Source organism: Taudactylus pleione, unplaced genomic scaffold (assembly GCF_031769625.1).
Source record: "Taudactylus pleione unplaced genomic scaffold, aTauple2 ptg000040l, whole genome shotgun sequence".
In the NCBI taxonomy this organism is placed as follows: Eukaryota; Metazoa; Chordata; class Amphibia; order Anura; family Myobatrachidae; genus Taudactylus; species Taudactylus pleione.
The window spans coordinates 28,316,277-28,336,622 of NW_028284442.1; the positions used below are offsets into that span (position 1 = coordinate 28,316,277).

At 43.8% G+C, this 20,346-nt stretch overlaps 1 protein-coding gene across 2 annotated transcripts in view; it reads right to left on the reverse strand.

Moving 5' to 3' along the window:
* Positions 1-18,732: 18,732 nt before the first annotated feature.
* Positions 18,733-20,346, reverse strand: part of VTN (vitronectin) — a 55,169-nt gene continuing 53,555 nt past the window's right edge. For both annotated transcript variants that reach the window (XM_088453926.1, XM_088453934.1), the window contains exon 8: positions 18,733-18,860. In XM_088453926.1, the coding sequence (XP_088310052.1) occupies positions 18,733-18,860 (128 nt within the window). The remainder of the gene's footprint in view (positions 18,861-20,346) is intronic.

Here is a 20,346-nt window from a genome sequence, read left to right on the forward strand (position 1 = left end):
CTTCTCATTTATATAGCACTTTCTAGAAGATAATGCCTGGAATCTGATTGGTTGCTATGGGCAACATCACTTCTTAATAGAACTCCCATCTTAGTAAATTTGCCCCTTAGTATCATCCCACACAGCTTCACATACCACATAATTACTCACCCCTAAAGAAGTGAGGTGAACATACAAAAACCGTAACATTAATCAACTCAACCAAATTTGCACTCAAAGTGGTGACTTGCTGTACTTTTGCGCCAAAGTGAAGGTCTGCCTACAGAACCATTGCACCGCCACCATAACACCACTAAAGCACAGAAGCAATACCCGGAAACATCCTCCTCATCAGACAGATGGACTCCATCGGACCTATACAAATAAACATAGCAAAACCTAATTCTGGAATGTCCAACCACACTACCACCGATGGCAAATACAAATTTTGTGACCGCTGTATTCACCTTCTTCCTGGCTTCATCAATTGCCTTGTAATCATTGAAGTTATGCCAAATAAGCCTCAGCACAATAAACAATATTGTGCACTATGGAGCATCTCAATTCCAAACCTGTCATCTTTCCTATATCGTTACCACCTAGATATATAATCAAGACTTCAGGGACCCCAAGTCTTTGGGCTAAATCCAAAAGCTTAGACCACAAGGCCCTCCATATCATACCTCTCACAACAATCCACCAAATACTATCTGAGCACAGAAAGGAAGGCGCACCATTGGAAGCCATGAACCTAGAACCCCAAAACACATAAGAATGACCAACAATCCGCTCTCTAAGGTTGTTAAACTGAACACCTATAAGGAGGGAAAAATAAAATAAAATTGTTAAAATAATATGAATTGAAATTGTAATGAAATGGGGATCTGCCAAAAAAAAATAAAAAACATTTAATGCCAAATCAAAACAAGCTTCAGGGCCAACTTGAAGCAACATAAACACACATATACTAGGTACCAAGGTAGGAGGGAGGGGGTTAGGGAGGGGGGTAGGATAAACTAGGGTAATACAATTAATAACTCGGCAAGAGGTAAAACCAAAACCTGCTGAGGGACTGTCAAATTGAAATTAATATATCCAATTAGCCGAATGAAGTCCGTCAGTACAGGCAAAAAAATGGCCAAATCTCTCAAGACCCCCGCTGCCAACAGGGGCGAGTAGCTAATCCCCGAGTAGGGTAGACAAGGGAAAAACAAGACACTAGACAACAAAAACAGGACAATCAACAGAAAGAATGAATGTACCCAAGGGTGTCTATCCAAAGGGCCCTGCCATGCGCCCAAGGCTCACCTCCTTCTGCACCTTAGTCCTAAGGATATCAGGCAATTCCCGCACAGACTGTAGGATTCTATGTAAACGCACGCGTACCGCACCCCTAATGGGTATCTGAAAACCCAAAAACAAGAACTGCGCATCTGCTGCACTTGGGTACCAACCTAACCATTTCGCCATGGTGCCCAAACACATCAGGGACAATGATTTATTTAGACCCACTGCTCCTGGTCGGTTTCAACGCCTGTTGCCCTGCCAGCCTAGATCAGTTGGAGGTGGGATGAGCTCCATCGCAGCGCAAACAAAGGTGTCAAAAATGACACAGCTAACCCTGCCACCTCCACGTCCTTAGACCCAAAATCCATAACAAGCCTGCCACGATATGCACTGCAAGCTATAAATCAGCTGCAGATATCTGATAATGTTCTTCTGGACCGGTCTTTAAATAACGTGACGAATACACAAAATTCCGCAATCCAATTGCTATAGCATTTGAAAGTGTCAAGCCCGACGCCCCCTTTTCGCTTGTAGCCTGAAATGCTTTATTCAAGTTCTCAGTGAGGATAAAAATGTCCACATAAATACCTTTAGTAATTTTATGATTGCAAAAGGAATGCAAGCCACATAACACAGCGGTATTATCGCAATGGACTCCGTCGGACCTCCCAGAGTGAAACACATGCGCACCCTACCTGTGTGAGCGGAGACGCTTCGAAAATTTATCTCGGAGTTCGGCCTTGCATTTTGCTTATCTAGCCGCTCACTTGGGCGCCCTTGGGAAGCTGTTAAGATCAGACACCAGTAAAAAAGAAGATGTGATACAAGAATGAGACCTAAGTGACGATCCCGGGCACTCATCATGCAAAGCACTTCTCTCTTCTTCACTGGTAATATCCTCATGATCGTAACTCCTATCACTATCTGGAAAAGAGAGTAACACAGCATCTGAGGCCCCCACCCCAGACACAGGCCAGGGCACAGACAGTGCAGATAAATAAGAGACCTGCTAAAACACACTTTACTAATGATCGTCCCTGAGTGTTAGGGCTCCACACAAATTCCAGCATAATTTAATGGGAATCAGTATGTAATACCGCCAAGCCATAAGTAAGTACCCCTAACCCTACCTGCCCCTAACCCTCCCTTAAGGGTGTTTAAGCCTAACCTCCCCCCAGTGCCTAACCCTAACCCTCCTCTAAGTGCCTAAACCTAACCCCCCCTTCCCCTAGCCTAAACTTAACCCTCCGGGGGGGCTTAACCCTAAGTCCCCCCGGGAGCCCTAAAGCCTAACTCTCCCCCCCGCGGCTGTCCGCTCCCGGCCCCCGGGAATGCATCGGGATTTCGACACCTGTCATTAATACCTTGCCGGGATTTGACAGTCGGGAAGCCGGCGGTCGGCATCTCGACTCTCGGCTTACCAACTGTATCCCATTTAATACATGCTTTTACCTACCTAAGCTGCGGAAGTACAGACTGCTCCCATTGGAGCCATCCAACCTGGTATCAGATCAAAGTCTTTGATGTAATCGGCTAATCGTTCACTTTGCTAATTCCATCAGCAGCAGAAGCAGATGGACATTAGATACCCAGAGAAGCTAATACACTACCAGCTAGTGGCGCTAGCCAACCCTGCAATTGATTAAGCACTATTCGCACACACCTGAGGAGCCATACTCAATGCCACCTTACTGGGCAAAACAGGAAATAGTGACATCAAAATCCTTGTCAATGCCACTGAGGGATTAACAGCTGCAGCAGGATCAGGAGAACCAGCCAAGTGGCGCAGCTGCCCGTACTGCGCTTGCGCTTCCCACACTCCCGTCCTGTCCCCCTCAATAGTCCATTTAGGACTTTCCACAGCTGCGGAGGCTGCAGCATGCCCAGGACCTAATACTGAAATTAAGATGCTGATAGGGGGACAAGACAGCTGCAAAGAGAGACGAGGATAAACAGCAAAGAAAGAAATAAAGTGTAAATTGTAGAAATTATTGTTGTTGTTTTGTTATTATAAGTAGGAACAAACTCACCGCTTTAGACTTTTGGTGTTTATATTATATCAGGTCTCCTTCTTCTGGTTGGTGTCTCTCAGATAAGGTGTGAGAAAATGTCCAAGTCGTAGCAACGCCTGCGGCACAAGGGACAAACGTTGTTCATCTGCAGCCATTGTGTCAGGCAAGGAACGTGGAAAGTATGCTGGCAGGATGATACGGCCATTTCCGTTCCAACTTCAATATTGGAGATGCAGATGGCGCAGAACTCTACTTCATCTCCTCCAACAATGCCTCTGCTGAATGTGGGCAGACGGGGCAGAATTAGCCTCAGGATGGTGTCCAGAATGAAGCGTTCTACATTCTGCGCAACCTGTTGGTATTGGATGGCAGTTGGCTGGTTCCTTGCTGTTCTAGAGGATGCTCCATTTCTCACTCTTGCTGATCTTCTTCCAGCTGATGGTCTGAGGCATCCTGACCTCAGCCATGTCCCAGTCATGCTCTGGTTTGGTCCATCTGAAAATACATTCATATAATCTATACTAGCTGATGTACCCGGTTTCACCTGGGTAGACCTTAGATATGTACTGTTTTCAATTCCATCTTACCACTCCAATAACACATTAATCCTTCACCTCTACAGTAATTCATCCCCTCCATAACTGCTATAGTAAGACATTACCCTCCCTCAACTGTGTACTAGCACATTCCACTCTCTCACCTCTGTAGTAACACATTTCCCTCCCTCGTCTGTGTTGTAACACATTTGACATTCCCCTTCCTCACTTGTGTAGCAATACAATCCCTTCCTCACCTCTGGAGTAACACATTGCCCCCACCATCTCACCCCTGTAGTAACACATTCCCCTCCCTCATCCATGTCGTAACACATTCCCCTTCTTCACCTTGTAGTAACATATTTTACATTCCCTTCCCTCACCTGTGTAGTAAAACATTCCCCTCCCTCACCTGTGTAGTAACACATTTCCTCTCCCATACCCCTATAGTAAGAAGATTGGACACCAAATTGTGTGCAGATCATGTGGAGATCATGTGCAGAGCTGCCGGGGAGAGTTTCAAGGGAAATCGTATACATTGGCTGATCGTGTACACATCGGTATGTGTGTGGGCACCTTTAGGATGACAGTTGGTATTTGAATATTGAACTGTGCTGTAGCCACCATGAGTCAGTCAGGACACTGCACAGGGGGAGGAAACATTTTAGCCTTTTTTACCCCCCTTAGGAGCTGAATTTCGAAAAATCCCTTCATTGTGGGTACCTACAGTACGTCATGAAAGGAATATACTCCCTGACTTTCATGTTTCTAGGTCCAGGGGTTTGGGCTGGGCATTGATGAGTCAGTGAATCTTTGAGTCAGTCAGTCAGTCAGTCAGTCAGTCAGTCAGTCAGTCAGTCAGTCAGCAGTCTCAGGACATTTGATTTTATAGATATAACAAATAGCCATATATACCATGTAAAAATCAAATATTGTTAGTATGAGTTACACAATAACATGATTTATATATTATCTTAACTTATTCATCAAAAAGGAGCTACAGTAGTATAAGTGTATGGATGCAGGTCTCAAATGTTTAGCGGTTCCTGATCAGTAACTGACTAACAGTATGGAAGGCGCCACCCAGTAACACAGGGGCACCATCCAAAGACCACTATCATAATTCCTCCCACTTCAAAGGACAACTGCTAAAGAATGAGAAACTGGTCTAAGATCAACATGTTTCTTACCTTCATTTCCAATCAGCTGAGCTAACTCCGGTCAGCTCATTGTAGCTGCTGATAAATAAGATGAAAGGTGGGTGCACAAACTAACAAAAAAACAACAAACAGAAACAAAAAGCACAGGTGTGATTGTGCGCTGAGCTCCGGTCACTGGTGAATCGCTGGAAGCAGACACTAGTGGGAAAACTTGTTCTCTCTTGTGAGGCCTTTCTCACGTGTCAGCAACAGCTTCAACTGAGGAAATGCCAGTGATATTGCCATGCGCTGGGGTTTTATACCCGGCCATACAATGGGCACCTGACCATGGCTGTTGTTTACATTTGAATGTGGCATGCGGGCGGCAGTTGGTGATGGCTGTGCTTCACATCAGCTCTCTGCCCTATACCCCACATCATCATCTGCCCACTGATATCACACAGATACACCTATGGGAAATCAGTGGGAAATGACAGCTTAGTGCTGAGGAGTCATCACACCAAGAACAGGGCGGTTTGGGGCCTCTACTAAAACCATCTCAGTTCTGCTGCTGGACCCAGTGAGCTCAGCTGTCATGGCTGCTGCTAGCTCTGCTCCTCCTTTGGTGATCTCTGATGTGGTACAGAAAAAGTTATATCACCATGAGCAGAGTTAGTTATATTAACAATACATACTGCGCTCAGCCCCTAAACTTCTATAGGGTGCATAATGTAGCAAGTAAATAGACAGGGTAAATGGAAAGGTGTATACTTTACTTCTTATATAAACACATGCAAAACACTAAATGCAAGATTATGATTGGTACAGTTCAGAACCCAATATACAATGATAGGTTGTTGTGGCCGTGGTGATGCACAGCCTGTTTTCCAGAATAGTGCTTTGAATTTGAAGTTTGAACTTCAGTATATTAAAGCAGATATAAATGCTAATAGTTACAAATCCTGATGAGTAGGATATTGTTTTGCTAGTGAAGTTGTCTTTGAATCTAAAATTACACTTAAAGATGAGTTGCGATGTCCCGCTAGTCACTTTTAATGCAATTTAGTAGTGATTTTGGCCCAAAAAACATCAGGATTGAATCCTGGGATTGGTGCCTTCATTCCTGGGATTTATAGGATTAGAGTGCGCATGTGCACATCTGTATTTACCCGGGCAGAGCTGAGCACTCAGCTCAGAGGCTGCTCTGGCCCGGGCAGGCTGAGGGGCTGTGCGTGATGTCAGAAGTCATATTGTGCAGCCCCATACCAGCCCGCCCCTTCAACAGCCGTGCCCACCCGCGGAGGTCTCTGTGAGTGCCAAGTCAGTGCCATGGCCGTGTGGTGACAGTGAATCTAAGAGGCGTCTGTGGTTAGATTCGGAGTGGGAGGTACTGTCACTGTCAGACAGTGCTCTGGGGGAGGACTGGGTCTGGGGAGTCTGGACGGAGTCACTGTGAGTACATGGGCTGGTCCTGCCTGCACTCTGCAAACTGAGCTGTGCTGCTGAGTGGACTAAAGCAGTGGCGTCCCTCATTGAGATGACACCCGGTGCAGGCAGGGGTGGAGATGGGTTAGGGGTTATGGTCTCGTGAGATAGGGGGCATGGCTTTGCGGGTAGGGGCGTGGTTTTGCCACCCGGCTCCTGTCACCGAGGAGGAGTTGGTTTGGTGTCACCCCTTGGCAGGTGACACCCGGGTGCGGCCTGCACCCCCTTTGTGACGATACTGGACTGAAGCATACTTGCCAACATTCAGCTCCCTCCTTCCGGGAGGGACCTGAATGTCAGTTTACAGCGGGGGGCGTGGCCGCAAATTAATGCCGTTGCAGGGGCGTGGCCCGGGTGGGCAGGGGGCGTGGCCATGAGATCGCATCATCATGGCCCCACCCCCTCTTTACAATGCCAGAATAAACGCCGCTGTAAAGCAGGTGGCGGGGCCACGATGATGCGATTCAGTGCGTATCGAGTCACCGGGCCTCCCCTCTGCAGGGTTTTCTCTATTTTCTCTGGGGAGGGTTGGAAAGGCCACTGGCCGCCGGGAGGCTTGCCTGCTTTTACCGGGGGCCATGAGCGGCCCCCGATATTCGGGAGGCTCCCGGCCAAATCGGGAGGGTAGGCAAGCCTGGACTGAAGCTGAGGAGGCTGTGTGCGCTGCTGCAGAGACTATACTTCAACTGGAGTGGACTCTGGAGGAGGGTGAGTCAATTTAATGTTTTTTTCTTAGTGCTGAGCTGGGCTGGCTAGGGAGAGGCCATGAAAGTTAATTTATTCCTGTGGGGGACGGGACGGGACGGGAACCATGAAAGATTAATTTTTTTCCTGTGGGCCTCTGCTTCTGGGCCAGAAGCATAGGCCCACAGGAAAAAAAAAAACTTTCACATTTCCCCCCCACCAGAGGAATAAATCACATTCATGGCCCATGAATTTATGGCCATGAATAATATTTTAATTGATCAACTCAATCCTGGGTATCCTGGGAATCTCGGGATTAAGATTTTTTTCAATCCCGAATCCTGGGAATTACTCTACGTGGTAAATTAAGAATAATTCACATTGGATGATAAGAAAAAATTGCATTGGAATACAAAAAAAGTATACACACACTATATATATAGACTGTATATACATACACACTGTGTGTATGTATACATATATATATATATATATATATATTTGAATATATATATATATTATACAGGGCTGGTGCTACCATTTGGCAGCTGCCTAGGGAGAACACGGCACTCCGCCGATGTATGGGCTTCCGGCGACAGACCAAAGTCTGGTAACTAGCGGCCCAAGACCCTGCTCACTGAAATCGCAATGTTGAACTTCCACTTGCCCACCCACCGGGCATAATACTTGTGGGGCAGTAGAAGGATTCATAAGCCCTCTCTGCACTGCACACAGTAATTGGGCAACGTGACGTCACTCGAACACCACCACTCTTGCTACCATGATGCCCAACTCCAGCAACTATCTCAGGGCCTGGTTCAGACCCGCTCGCGAGCGCTCTAAAAAACCAGAAGGCCTGCCCTGATTCAGAACGAGCGCTCTGTCAGAGCGCCCGGCTCTGAATCAGGCCCCCAGCTCCATGAAGGTGGTGAGGGGCTGCTGGTGTCCATGAACGTGACCGAGCTGTGCATTACTATTCGGGGATAGGCTGCTGCTTTTTAGGAACCTGGTGTCCGTGTCCTGGAGCATGAGTGCAAAGCCTCTAAAAGGTATGCTCCCTCTGCGAGTTCTCTGATACTTACCAAAGATTTTAAAAGTTGTATTGTGATATATAGGGATATATGGATGCATATTTTGCAGCTACAGCAGCTATACTAGTCAACATTTCAGTTAAACGATGATCTTTATTAATAAGGCTTTCAAAAGCTGAGGTTATTGTTTATACTAATTCTACTATAATAGCACTCTCTCCAATCATCCAATGATTACAGACTCTCATATTATAAAGAGTACATCACAATATTATGGGCTCTACATACAAATAGATAATTAGCTACATGTAAGATACCTCTATTGTATAAACATATATGATAACCTTGTGTTATTATCAATTAGCTAATGTATGTGCATACATAATGCATGTGCATACATATAAACAGTCATGCAGATTTATTATTTTATTATATTATTTAATTTTGTTTGGTTATTTTATATTATTCTATTATAATATCTTGCATATTTGATGTAATCACAAATAGGCCGTTGGTGTAAGATAATCATAGAACAGTATATAGGAGTAATTTATACTAATAATACCATAACCAACAATCTAATTGGTAAATAGAATACAAATAATAATTAAAACACAGAATTTAATTCCACTTGTTCATTTAAGCCGTCTGGATATAGACTGTTCATCTGAAATATCCAGAACAGCTCTTGACGGCATAGTGACCTAAAGCGGTCTCCTTTTCTAGTTGTTGGAGGAATGTATTCAAGACCCACAAGCTTAAGGGAACTGTCTTTACTATCATGGAAAGTTGCAAAGTGTCTGGAGACACTATGCAGCATATTACTTTTCAGGATATTTCTCCTGTGTTCTAAAAAACGTTCTTTTAGGCTTCTGATGGTGCGTCCTATATATCTAATATTTTCACAGCTACATAGTAACATATATATAACCAATTTAGTATCGCAATTGATGAAATATTTCAACGTTATAATTCTCTCATTGTACGCTGTGTTAATTTCTTTTGTATTATGTAGAATGTATTTACAGGTTATACATCTAGTTTTTCCACATCTGAAACACCCCTTCGATTTTTCAGTTAGCCAAGTTCCTATATTACTCGTTTCTTGATTTTTAATAGGTTTTAGACAGCTTGGAGCAAGGATATTTTTAAGTGATTTGTTTTTTCTGTAAATTATCAATGGTTTATCGGGCAAAATGTCTTTTCAAATTTTATCATGTTTTAGGATGGAATAGTTTTTTTCTATTGCACATTTAATTTGAAAGGAAGATTTATTATAGGTGGAAATAAATGCTAAATTATTATTGAATTTATTTTGTGATATTGAACTTTCTTTGTTTATTTGTTTTGCTGTTGGTTTGGGTTGTAAAAGATGTTCTCTATCCATATGTTCTACCTCCATTATGGCTTTTTTAAAAAGTTGATCTGGATAACCTCTTTCTAAGAAGTCATTACAGAATGATTGAGCTTGTATCTGAAAGGATTTAAGATCTGAACAGTTGCGTCTTATGCGCATCAACTGTCCTTTGGGAATATTTATCTTCCACGGTAAATAGTGGGAACTTTTGAAGTGAAGATAATTATTACTTGCAGTATCTTTACAGTAATTAGTCGTGACAATTTTATTATCAAGAATCGTTAGGGTGAGATCTAGAAAGTGTATCTGGTTCCTGTCATAAGTGTATGTGAAAGACAGATTGTGTGAATTACAGTTGAGGGACGTGACAAAGGTTTGTGCACTAAAGTGATCCCCATCCCAAATAATAAAAAGATCATCAATATAGCGGCCATAGAGGACCAGAGACCCCCCGAGCCCCCCGCCCCACACATGGGAGGACTCAAAGTCCCCCATGTATAGGTTGGCGTTGCTCGGAGCAAATCTGGTCCCCATGGCCGTCCCAATGACCTGTAGGTAAATAGTGTCAGTAAATAAAAAATAATTGTGAGTCAAAATAAACCGAATACTTTGAAGAATAAATTCTCGATGTTGATCGGTTAAGGACTCATCCTCAGAGAGATATTTTTGAACTGCATTTATCTCCAACTCATGGGGGATATGTGTATATAGCGCTTTCACATCAAGCGTGAGAAAGGCATATGTTTCTTTCCACTCCACTTCTCGTATCCGATTGAGAAAGTGGGTTGTGTCTTTGAGATGAGACTTTAACTGAGCAACATGGGGTTGAAGGAAGAAATCTACATAATAAGAAAGATTGGAGGTGAGGGAATGAATTCCTGAAATAATAGGTCTCCCGGGAGGTGAGGTGAGATTTTTGTGTATTTTGGGTAAATAATAAAAGATGGGAGTGACTGGGAAAGGAACTGACAGGAACCTGTGAACATCCCTCGAGATGACACCCGTAGATAGTGCTGAATCTATAAAGTGAGAATATTCTGCGGTGTATTCAATAGAGGGATCTTTATCCAAAACACGATAAAATATTTTATCTTGTAATTGACGAAGGGCTTCTTTAATATAATCTTGTCTATTTAGAACCACAATTCCTCCTCCCTTATCTGCTTCTTTTATTACCAAAGTTTGATCTTTGGTTAATTCATGAAGTGCTATTTTTTCCCATTTGGTCAAATTAGAGTTGGTACTTTTTTTGTTAGAACATATAGTCTTAAAATTTTCCAAGGTGGATTTATAGAAACATTCAATATTCGCACTTTTATTCCTTATAGGGAAAAATTCAGACTTAGTTTTAAAATTATGATCTTTCTCTCTGATATCAAATATCTTCGTTTCACTCAAAGTATCATGGTTATCATTTGCCAGTTCCTCTAGGATAGATAAAGCAAGTTCGTCTCCACTGTCCAGAGTGATAGCTAGTTTATTAACCCCACTAACTACATCCTTTTTGTTTGCAAAATAAAGTTGTCGACATAAGTTCCGAATGTATCTATTTAAATCTACGTATAATTCAAAAATATTTGGTTCAGATGAGGGTGAGAATTTTAAACCTTTTTTAAGGAGTTGTAATTGGTTTTCAGTTAATTTTTTGTCTGACAGATTATATATGAAAGCCTTATTAATAAAGATCATCATTTGATGTAGTAATTCTTCTCTATCTACCATTAAACAATTAGATATTTACCTCTTTTGAAATTAACATTTAAATATATGGTAATACATACCCAAAAGGGGTTAATCCAATAACACTCTCTCTATCAATGAATATAAGACATTACAGGATTTCTTTAAGTCTATTCTAACTCTTTAAATCCTCAATTCTAATTGTAATTTAAATTCCTTCATAAAGAGAAATAAATAATATGTATAAATGGATATTTAGGATCTATAAATAACGAGGTTCGTTAGTTTTTCTGGTTAAAATACTACCAACACATGTTTTTAATTATTTTAATTAATTAATTATGCCAAATTGGTTATCCTGGAGGATAAATAGAGCCTGAGGCAGGCAATACTCACACCTTGACAAAGACGCCAGAACAGCGTTGAAACGCGTAGGTGATTCCCCTGCCAAGATTTCCTGATTGCTGCAGAGATCTACTAAAGGACACATTGCCATTTTAGCCACTTTCAAGCATGGATGCTTTTAGGGTATTATCCCTTGACTAAACCCACAGGTTTATTTCCACCTGCCGCTTCACTGAAAAGCCGGTTACACCATTTGCTGACTAGCCCACATGATTTTTCTCCTGCATTTGGACATTCTTACCAGCGCTTCATTACTCCTGCTCACTTCGGGATCTCTGCTGGGTGAATTCACCTGTAACCTCACAGAGACCCGTCATTCCTGCGGAAACTACACGGAGATCCAGGCTCCCGCAATAAGGTTGAGCCCTACTAGTGACACCGTAAACTCCGCTGCTCCAACAGAGGACATTTACAAATGACGGCACATCTACACATCCCCCCCTGCTATCAACGGGGGCAGCTGCCGGACGAGGAGTTCAGTGTCCCCACTCAGGACAAATTCTGCTGGTTCAGGAGATTCACGGAGATCCAGGCTTCCTTTAATTAGGTTTGAGCCTTCAGTGACATCGGGATTAATACTCCTTTCGCTCCTAAGGATTGTGGCTGTCAGTGCTATTCAAACCTTTTTTCATAGAAGTATACCTCTTCAATTTTCCGATTGGCTGGCAAGTATATTTATACCTTTTGAACTTGTTTTTAATATACCAGAAACCACACAGACTCCAAGTGAGTCGCAAGACTGTATACTCTGCAACAATTTGTGTTTTTATTGTTTATTTTAAAACATGTACTAATAGAGGCATAATATATGTTTTGATACATTTTTGACAATAAATATTATATAAAACTAACGAACCTGTTACATTGTTTACACAACCTGACTTTCCAGCTGCTTCTTTTATTTCATGTTTTTTGACTATTGGGATTGACTAACCCTATCAGCTGTGAATTTTACGTTGTGATATCCACTCATTAAGCGCCAGGTACTTTATTCATTTAACATTTCAGTTATCTACTGTTTTTAGGATATATCAGGTTATATACTGTAAATAACTGGAATGTTGACTACTATAGCCGTTAGAGCTGTGTAAGTTATTTCCTTATTTTCTAGATCATTGAACTATACATATATACATATACCACTGTCGGTGGCACTCAGGTAATAAAACAGCTCTTGACACAGAAGTATTCCAACGTATCGATATTTACTACCTATGTCAAGTGCTGTTTTATTCCCTTTGTGCCGCCGACAGTGGTGTATATGGATTCTGCATGACAGGGTTCTCTCAGAAGGCATCGGGCAGGGGCGTATCTATAATGGGTGCAGGGTGTGCGGGGAACACGGGCCCCTGGGTCCAGGGGGGCCCCGCACCGCACACCCTGCACCCATAATACTACTTACCTCTCTAGAGTCCCACGTCAGCGTGGGGTCCGGCGCTGTAAAATGACTGGAAAATGGCCCCGGCGGCCATTTTCCCGTCGTTTGCGCATGCGCAGTACAGGGAAAATGGCCACCGCGGCTCTGTGCGCAGGCTCTGTGCGCTGCCGGCCGCCGGGCGGAGAGGAGGGGGCCCGGATCGGAGACTGCACACGGGCCCCCTCCTCTCTAGAAACGCCCCTGGCATTGGGCTATTGAAATTCATGTTGCGCAGTAAGTGCTGCCTGGCTGCAGTTTGTGTATATATATATATATATATATATATATATATATATATTAGAGATGAGCGGGTTCAGATCTCAGAGATCTGAACCCGCACGAATTTTGGGAATCCGGGGCGATCCGAGCGAAGCTCGGCTCTCCCTGCCTGCCCCGGATCCCTCACCCGAGGCAAAACCTTGCGACCCCGCTGTCGAGTCTTGAAGTTTTGTTTTGAGCGGACTTAACGCTGATTGGCTGTCACGGCTCTCAGCCAATCAGCGTTAAGCCCATTGAAAACAGCACAAAGGAGAAAAAGAAGATGGCACCCGCCATCTGAAACCGCCGGCACCTCCTGCTGCTGGCATCGCCGGCACCCCCGTTGGCAGCATCCCCCGCTACCGACATCACCGCTGCTGACTCTCCTGCCCAACGTAATGAGGAGTCAGAACACCGTCAGCGACCCCCACACTGCTGACACTGCCGACATTCCCACACTGAGGACACCACCAGCACCCCTGCACTGCCGACACTGTCAGCACACATGCACTTTGCCCACTATCCCTTTACCCCCAGCAGTTCCTGGGCGGGATGTATCAAAGCTTACCGACGCGGTGTAAGCTCTCGAATGGTGGTGCTGACTTCATCTGGTTTCTTTACATAAAGTTAACGTGAAAAGTAGTTCCGCCTCCCTTGTTACGTATGCGCAGCCGCTTGTCCCATCAGCTGTGTATGCAGCATCGCAGGAGTTCAACGACGCTCTTTCCAATTTTTTTTTTGTTGGGCATGGCCAATTTCGTGTGGGTTTTATGTAAGTTAACCCCCTCTGTGGATTCCAAGTGTAACATTTGTTGCCCAAGGCTAGTTAACCCTTGCACATCTACAGCTACTTATTCAAATGTATTAATTGGTGCCTCTTATTGTTTTTCTATGTCTATTTTTTTTTATTTTTATATTTGCAAGTAAAAACCATACAAAGGCTTGATGACGTATTGCTTCTACTACTTAATTTTGGATAGAACATAGGCCCTGATTCAGAACCGGACGCTCTGACAGAGCGCTCGCTCTGAATCAGGGCCGTCCTTCTTAATTTTTAGAACGGCCTCCTGGCCGCTCGTATAGCTGTGGGTGAGCACCCACAGCTATAGTGAGTGGCCAGGAAGATGGTCGCGATGGTCAAAACCATTGCGATCACTGGGCTTGCGACTAGACCCTTGTGGTAGGGTCTTGTTGCTGCAAGCCCAGGAGTGCTTTTGGCTCTATCAGAGCCGAGAGCACTCCCACTGACATCACTTGTGATGTCAGTGGGGCCGGCCCCAGACGGTAGACGTTCCCATGGGAACGCCTCCGTCTGGGCAGCCACGCCCCCGGCATGCCCACCAAAGTGGGCGTGCTGTCACTCACCATCGACAGCACGCCCCCTTTGGTACGAGACCCGGAGCGACGACTCGCCCGCCGCTATCCGGGTCTTGCGCATGTGCATGACGGAGCCGGCACCGTCGTGCGCATGCGCACTGGGCCAACATCGACCCGCTGTATTTCAGTGCTCGCGGGCGGGTCTGAATCAGGCCCATAGTTTTATTTGCTTTCTTTTACAGGCGCAATTTGCCAATAATATTGTTTTAAATCAGTGAACACTGATAGTTTGTAGAGCCCTAATATGAAGTATTAGGTCACAAATAAAAAATATTTTCTCATATGCTCCAAGCCCCCACATGCGATACTTTCTGGGGCTTGGAAGCGGTCGGCTCAATAGAAGCCTATGGGCTTATATTCGTGACGCCCCCTCGGGGGAAATCCAATTGGATCCCACTCAGGACCACCGAGGCATGCGCAGAAGGATGCCAGAGGAACTTCTGGGTCATAAACCGCTCTTATTGGCAGAGTTTTACTTCATGCATACCGGTAGAATTAATGCATGCATGCGATGAGAGGCGGGATGCATTGCATGCAAATTGCGATCATCATGCATCCTGCCCTAGAAGTTTCAGTTTGGGGACCACTTTTGTAGTTATGAAGGTCTTAAAAATTCCCGCTGAGACAATTCAGGCTTTATGTAAATTAGGCACTGATGTGCAGAGTGCCAGACCAGCTGTTTTTGCTCTGCCGATATTACTATGTTTTTCTGAAATATGGACCTTCAGTTCTTGGCAGCAAATAATTTAGCCATTTAGCTTGTGGCACCAATATAAACTCATTTCAGAGAAAAGGGCTCTTAATCCTCAGTGGCAGCACCAAGACACTGTTCCTCTTACCTGTCTATAACCAGCCTGTATTTATGGCTGAAAGTTTCTAAACCGGCACTTAGTTTGCAGCTCCAATATAGTTTCATCTGTGGTGGGGTGAACAGTAAATCACTTGTCTGTCAGATGCCGGCGTGTATCAAATGCTTGAAAAGTTTGAAGCTTGTGTATAAGCTCTGATACATTTGCATCTATGTCGCGGGCAATACTGGAGCACTTGCCTGTCTGTTGCCGGTGTATATCCAAGGCTGAATAGATTTAGGTGTCTATTTACTAAGCAGTTAGGAGACAGAGTGAAAAGTGATAAGAAAGTGATAAGGTGCCAGCCAATCAGCTCCCAACTGTCATCTCATAGGCTGTGTTTGAAAAATGACAGTTGGGAGCTGATTGGCAGGCACCTTATCACTTCCTTATCACTTTTCACTCTGTCTCCTAACTGCTTAGTAAATAGACCCCTTAAAGTTGGTGCTGTATATATAGCTGCCTTCTGTCTCTTTGTATCCAAAAGCCAGGTGATTGTGTCATCTAATGCATTTCTCCACCTTAGTCACGTGGCCGTTTCATCAGAGGAATACAGCACTGCCATTACACTATAATCTAAGGCACTAGGTTCTGGCCAAGGTGCTTTACCCCATTCGAGAAAGCAGGAAAAACCTGTCTCTTCCCTTCTTTTCTCCAGTGGAAGCAGACATGACGCCATCCAGAGCTGGTGCTATGTTTTGTTCAAAATATTTGCTTTTCTACTCTATATAAATATCCTTCATTGCTACCTATGGGGGCTGCAGGAGCCTGACATGACAAAAGAAGAGGAAGATGCATTTTTTAGGTTTTCTCCAGCTAATATGCTGGAGAAACGCCTTTTTGCAGTTTACTAAATGTACTCCGAATACTTTTTGGTTGTTCCTACTAAAGTTGGGTACACATTAGACGATTTCCCTGATGATATGTCCGATTCTAAAGGATCGGGCCGACATATGTACAAAATCATCTAGTGTGTACCCACCAGTGGCAAATGCAGGATTTCTAGAGGGGGGGTTCCAAATGCCTGATTTTAGAGCGAGTGTAGCCAGTACATAAAGAGGGCATAATTAGTACTTATCCAGCTTTAATATGCGTCATACAATGTGTATTGTGTGTCATAATTCCAGCATATACAGGATCACAGTAAGTCATTTGATGCGGCAGTAAGCCATCCTGCCTGAGCTGAATGTATTTATTTTAGATGTGAGCACCATTCCAGACCATGGGAGCAAGTCTGGGAGCCTGGAGGAGCAGCAGAAGAACCTAGCACTTCCCTGGACATATATGTACATATTGGGGTCTATAGCAGTGCATCCCTAACTGTGCATATTTTCCAGATCTCCTAGTTGGTGCACAGGTTATTTATTACTGGCTGATACATGTTAGAAGATCCACAGGTGGTGCTAATTATTTCATTTGTGATACTGAGAACATGCAGCACTAGTAAAATTCTATTATATTACTATTTGTATTGTGGTCATGGTATGTGCTGGGGAGGGGGGTTTCCAGGCATACGGAAACCCTCTCTGCGTTTGCCTATGCCCACTATGTCAGCTGTTGCGCGCTCCTGTTTTGTCATCAGCCGCATCGTCAGGTAGTCCCTACATGCAGCTCAGTCTGGTGATGTGGCTGACGACACCATGCAGCGGGATGCACAGGGGCAACATATTGGTTGGTTGTCTAATGTGTACTGGTCACCCGATATATCGGCCCATCGATGAGGAGGAGGGCACCGGTCGCATCGCTGGGTACACATATTGTTTAATGTGTACCCAGCTCAATTTATGTTATTTTGTTTCCTGAAGAACACCAGGTAAGAAGCTCTTTACTTATAATCATCCAGTGTGTCTCCCCTGCTACTCAGAGACGTATAAAGCTTAAAATGGAATATGCTTCTGTAAATTTGTTAATAATTAAAATATTATATATTTTTTTTATAATTTACATATTTTAAACATACAGCATACACAGGACTGTCCAAATTAAAAGTTCTGTTCCGTCAGTGGACAGCTTTGTTGGTGTTACATAGCAGTCTCCTGCACTGTCTGCTCACTGTACATACATGCTGGGCAATATGACCCATAGTCTGCAGGGGGGTCCAACTTCCAACCTGATGTGCTACTGTACATGTTACTGCAGCCTTCTTGTCTGCACTGTGTTAGAGTGACATGGTGGGAGACAAATGTCTCCTACTTAGCTTCTATAGAGAACCTCGTTAATACCTGCATATAAAGCTATTCCAGCATCCTGCACTGATATCCTCAAGCAACATACACCCACCGGCTGGTGAGCTGTATAGAACCCTGCTTCGCTCAAGCTCTGGTCCATCACCAGTGTGCATGTAACAGTGAGTACGGTTGTACCTACTATACTTCAATAAACCAACAATATACTTCAATAAACCAACACCAAAACTATTATTGTTACCAGTTATTTATATAGTGCACACATATTCTGCAGCGCTTTAAAGAGAATATTTGGCCATTCACATCAGTCCCTGCCCCAGAAGAGCTTACAATCTATATTCCCTATCACATGCACACACACATACGCACTAGGGTTAATTTTGTAGGGAGCCAATTAACCTACCAGTATATTTTTGGAATGTGGGAGGAAACCGGAGCACCCGGAGTAAACCCACGCAAACACAGGGAGAATATACAAACTCCACACAGAGCCGTGGTGGGAATCAAACCCACGACCTCAGTGCTGTGAGGCAGTAATGCTAACCATTACACAACCTGTTCTGCCCAATAAACCGCTGTACTTCAATAAACCAGTACCTACTATACTTCAATAAACTAACACTGGTTAAGTAACTGGGCTGGTGTGTGCCTACATAACTCTGCAATATCAACACCTGCACACACATCATTTCCAACAGTTGGAAGGTATGCATTGATCCGCATGGTACAATATAGGTGGTGCAGCTGGCTGCCACACCGAATCATGATGTGGTCATGTCCCCTTTTACAGTCTGTACTGATATGAAGAGCTTTAAATGTGGAAGGTGTTTTTCGAATCAACTAGGTAAATCATTAATATACCTTTAGAGGCACCAAAGAATTGTTGGGCATACAATTGTAGTCATTTTACTGTACGTGTATGAGCAGATGATATTTTCTAAATAGTACACAGAGAGAAACACGTATCTATCAGTTTTTATTATGTCACAGAAATACAAGCTGAATATTCTTGGGGTATACTTATTGAATATATGTTGATAAGGAAGGAAATTTAACCCCTTGACTTTTTTTCCTTAAGAGAGTTCTTGCATCCCAGCCAGTATTCAGCAATGGGCCGTGGGTAACGAGGAGAAACAGAATCCACACGCTTGGTCTGCAGGTTCACTCGGTAATATTTGTCTGTGGGACAAGAGAACAAAACAAGAAGCCATGAGATCAGATGATATTTGCAAATGGCTGAACTGTAAGGACTGATACGGACAACACTTTGAAAATAATATGTTAATGAAGTGGGCGTGGCCACACAGGAACTCCTGCTTGTTATCCGAGTTGAAATGCCGTGTCGCTCGACCCGGGTTATTTCAACTGGGCCCTTTCACACTGCACAGAAACCAGGGTAACTGCCATCAAATAACCTGGGTTATTGCACATGAACGCGCACTGTGAAAGGGGTATAAAATAAATAAGGTAAAAAGACTAGAGATGAGCAGTTCGGATTCCTTGGACATTGGAGATCCAGCCCAGATCTTCCCACCTTACTCGAATTCCACTTCGAGGTAAAATGTCATCCTCACTGCGTAGGATCCTCGCGAGTTTTGGATTCTATATAAGGCGCCACGGACAGGACTTGGCATCATTTCCTTGTTAAGCATGCTGCTGTATGCTGCACTTAACTCTGCTGTATAAGCTGTGCTGTGTAAGGAATGTGTATATACAGTATACTGTATATATATATATATATATATATACATACACAGTATATAGGGGTGTGCACGCTGCTGTGTTGTACTCTGCTTTATAGGCTGTGCTGCTTAGTTAATGTGTATATAGGGAGGTGCACGCTGCTGTGCTGTACTCTGCTGTATAGGCTGTGTCCAGACTCCAGACTCACAAGTCACAAGTGGCTGTGCTGCTTAGTCGTGTAGTATATAGGGGGGTGCACACTGCTGTATGCTGTGCTGTACTTTGCTGTATAGGCTGTGTCCAGACTCACATGTCAGAAGTGGCTGTGCTTCATAGTCAATATGTAGAGGAGGTGTACGCTGCTGTATGCTGTACTGTACTACAAAAAAAAAAATTGTATTGTTGTACTGTTTTGTGCGCTTTGTTTTGCTCACGTGCATATATAAACCCTGTGGCTCCAGTCCACGTAGGAATACAGCTGCGCCATCAAAAACATAAATAATTGTATTATTTGTACTGTTTTGTGCACTTTGCTCACGTGCATATACAGTGTAAGCCCTGTGGCTCCAGTCCACGCAGGAATGTTTGTACTGTTTTGTGTGCTTTGTTTTGCTCACGTGCATATATAATCCGTTTTGTGTGCTGCCACATTAATAGTTCTTCCACCCATTCAAGAATCGAAATGGGCAGGTGCGACACTGGCATTACTGCTGTTGGTGGGAGAGCCCAAGGACAATTCCATCTTGCACCTCTTTTATTTGCATTATGCGCTGTTTGGGCCATTGCTGACTGACATTTTTATAGTTTATTAAACTGCCATCCAGTCTGACATTGCTGTGTGGCAAATGTTTCATAAATGTCCTATATTTTTTTTAAACTGCCGTGCGTTTGTGCCGCTGCTCTGACGATTATTTGGGACCTTATATAGACAGGTGTATGCCTTTCAAAATCATGTCTAATCAACTGAATTTACCACAGGTGG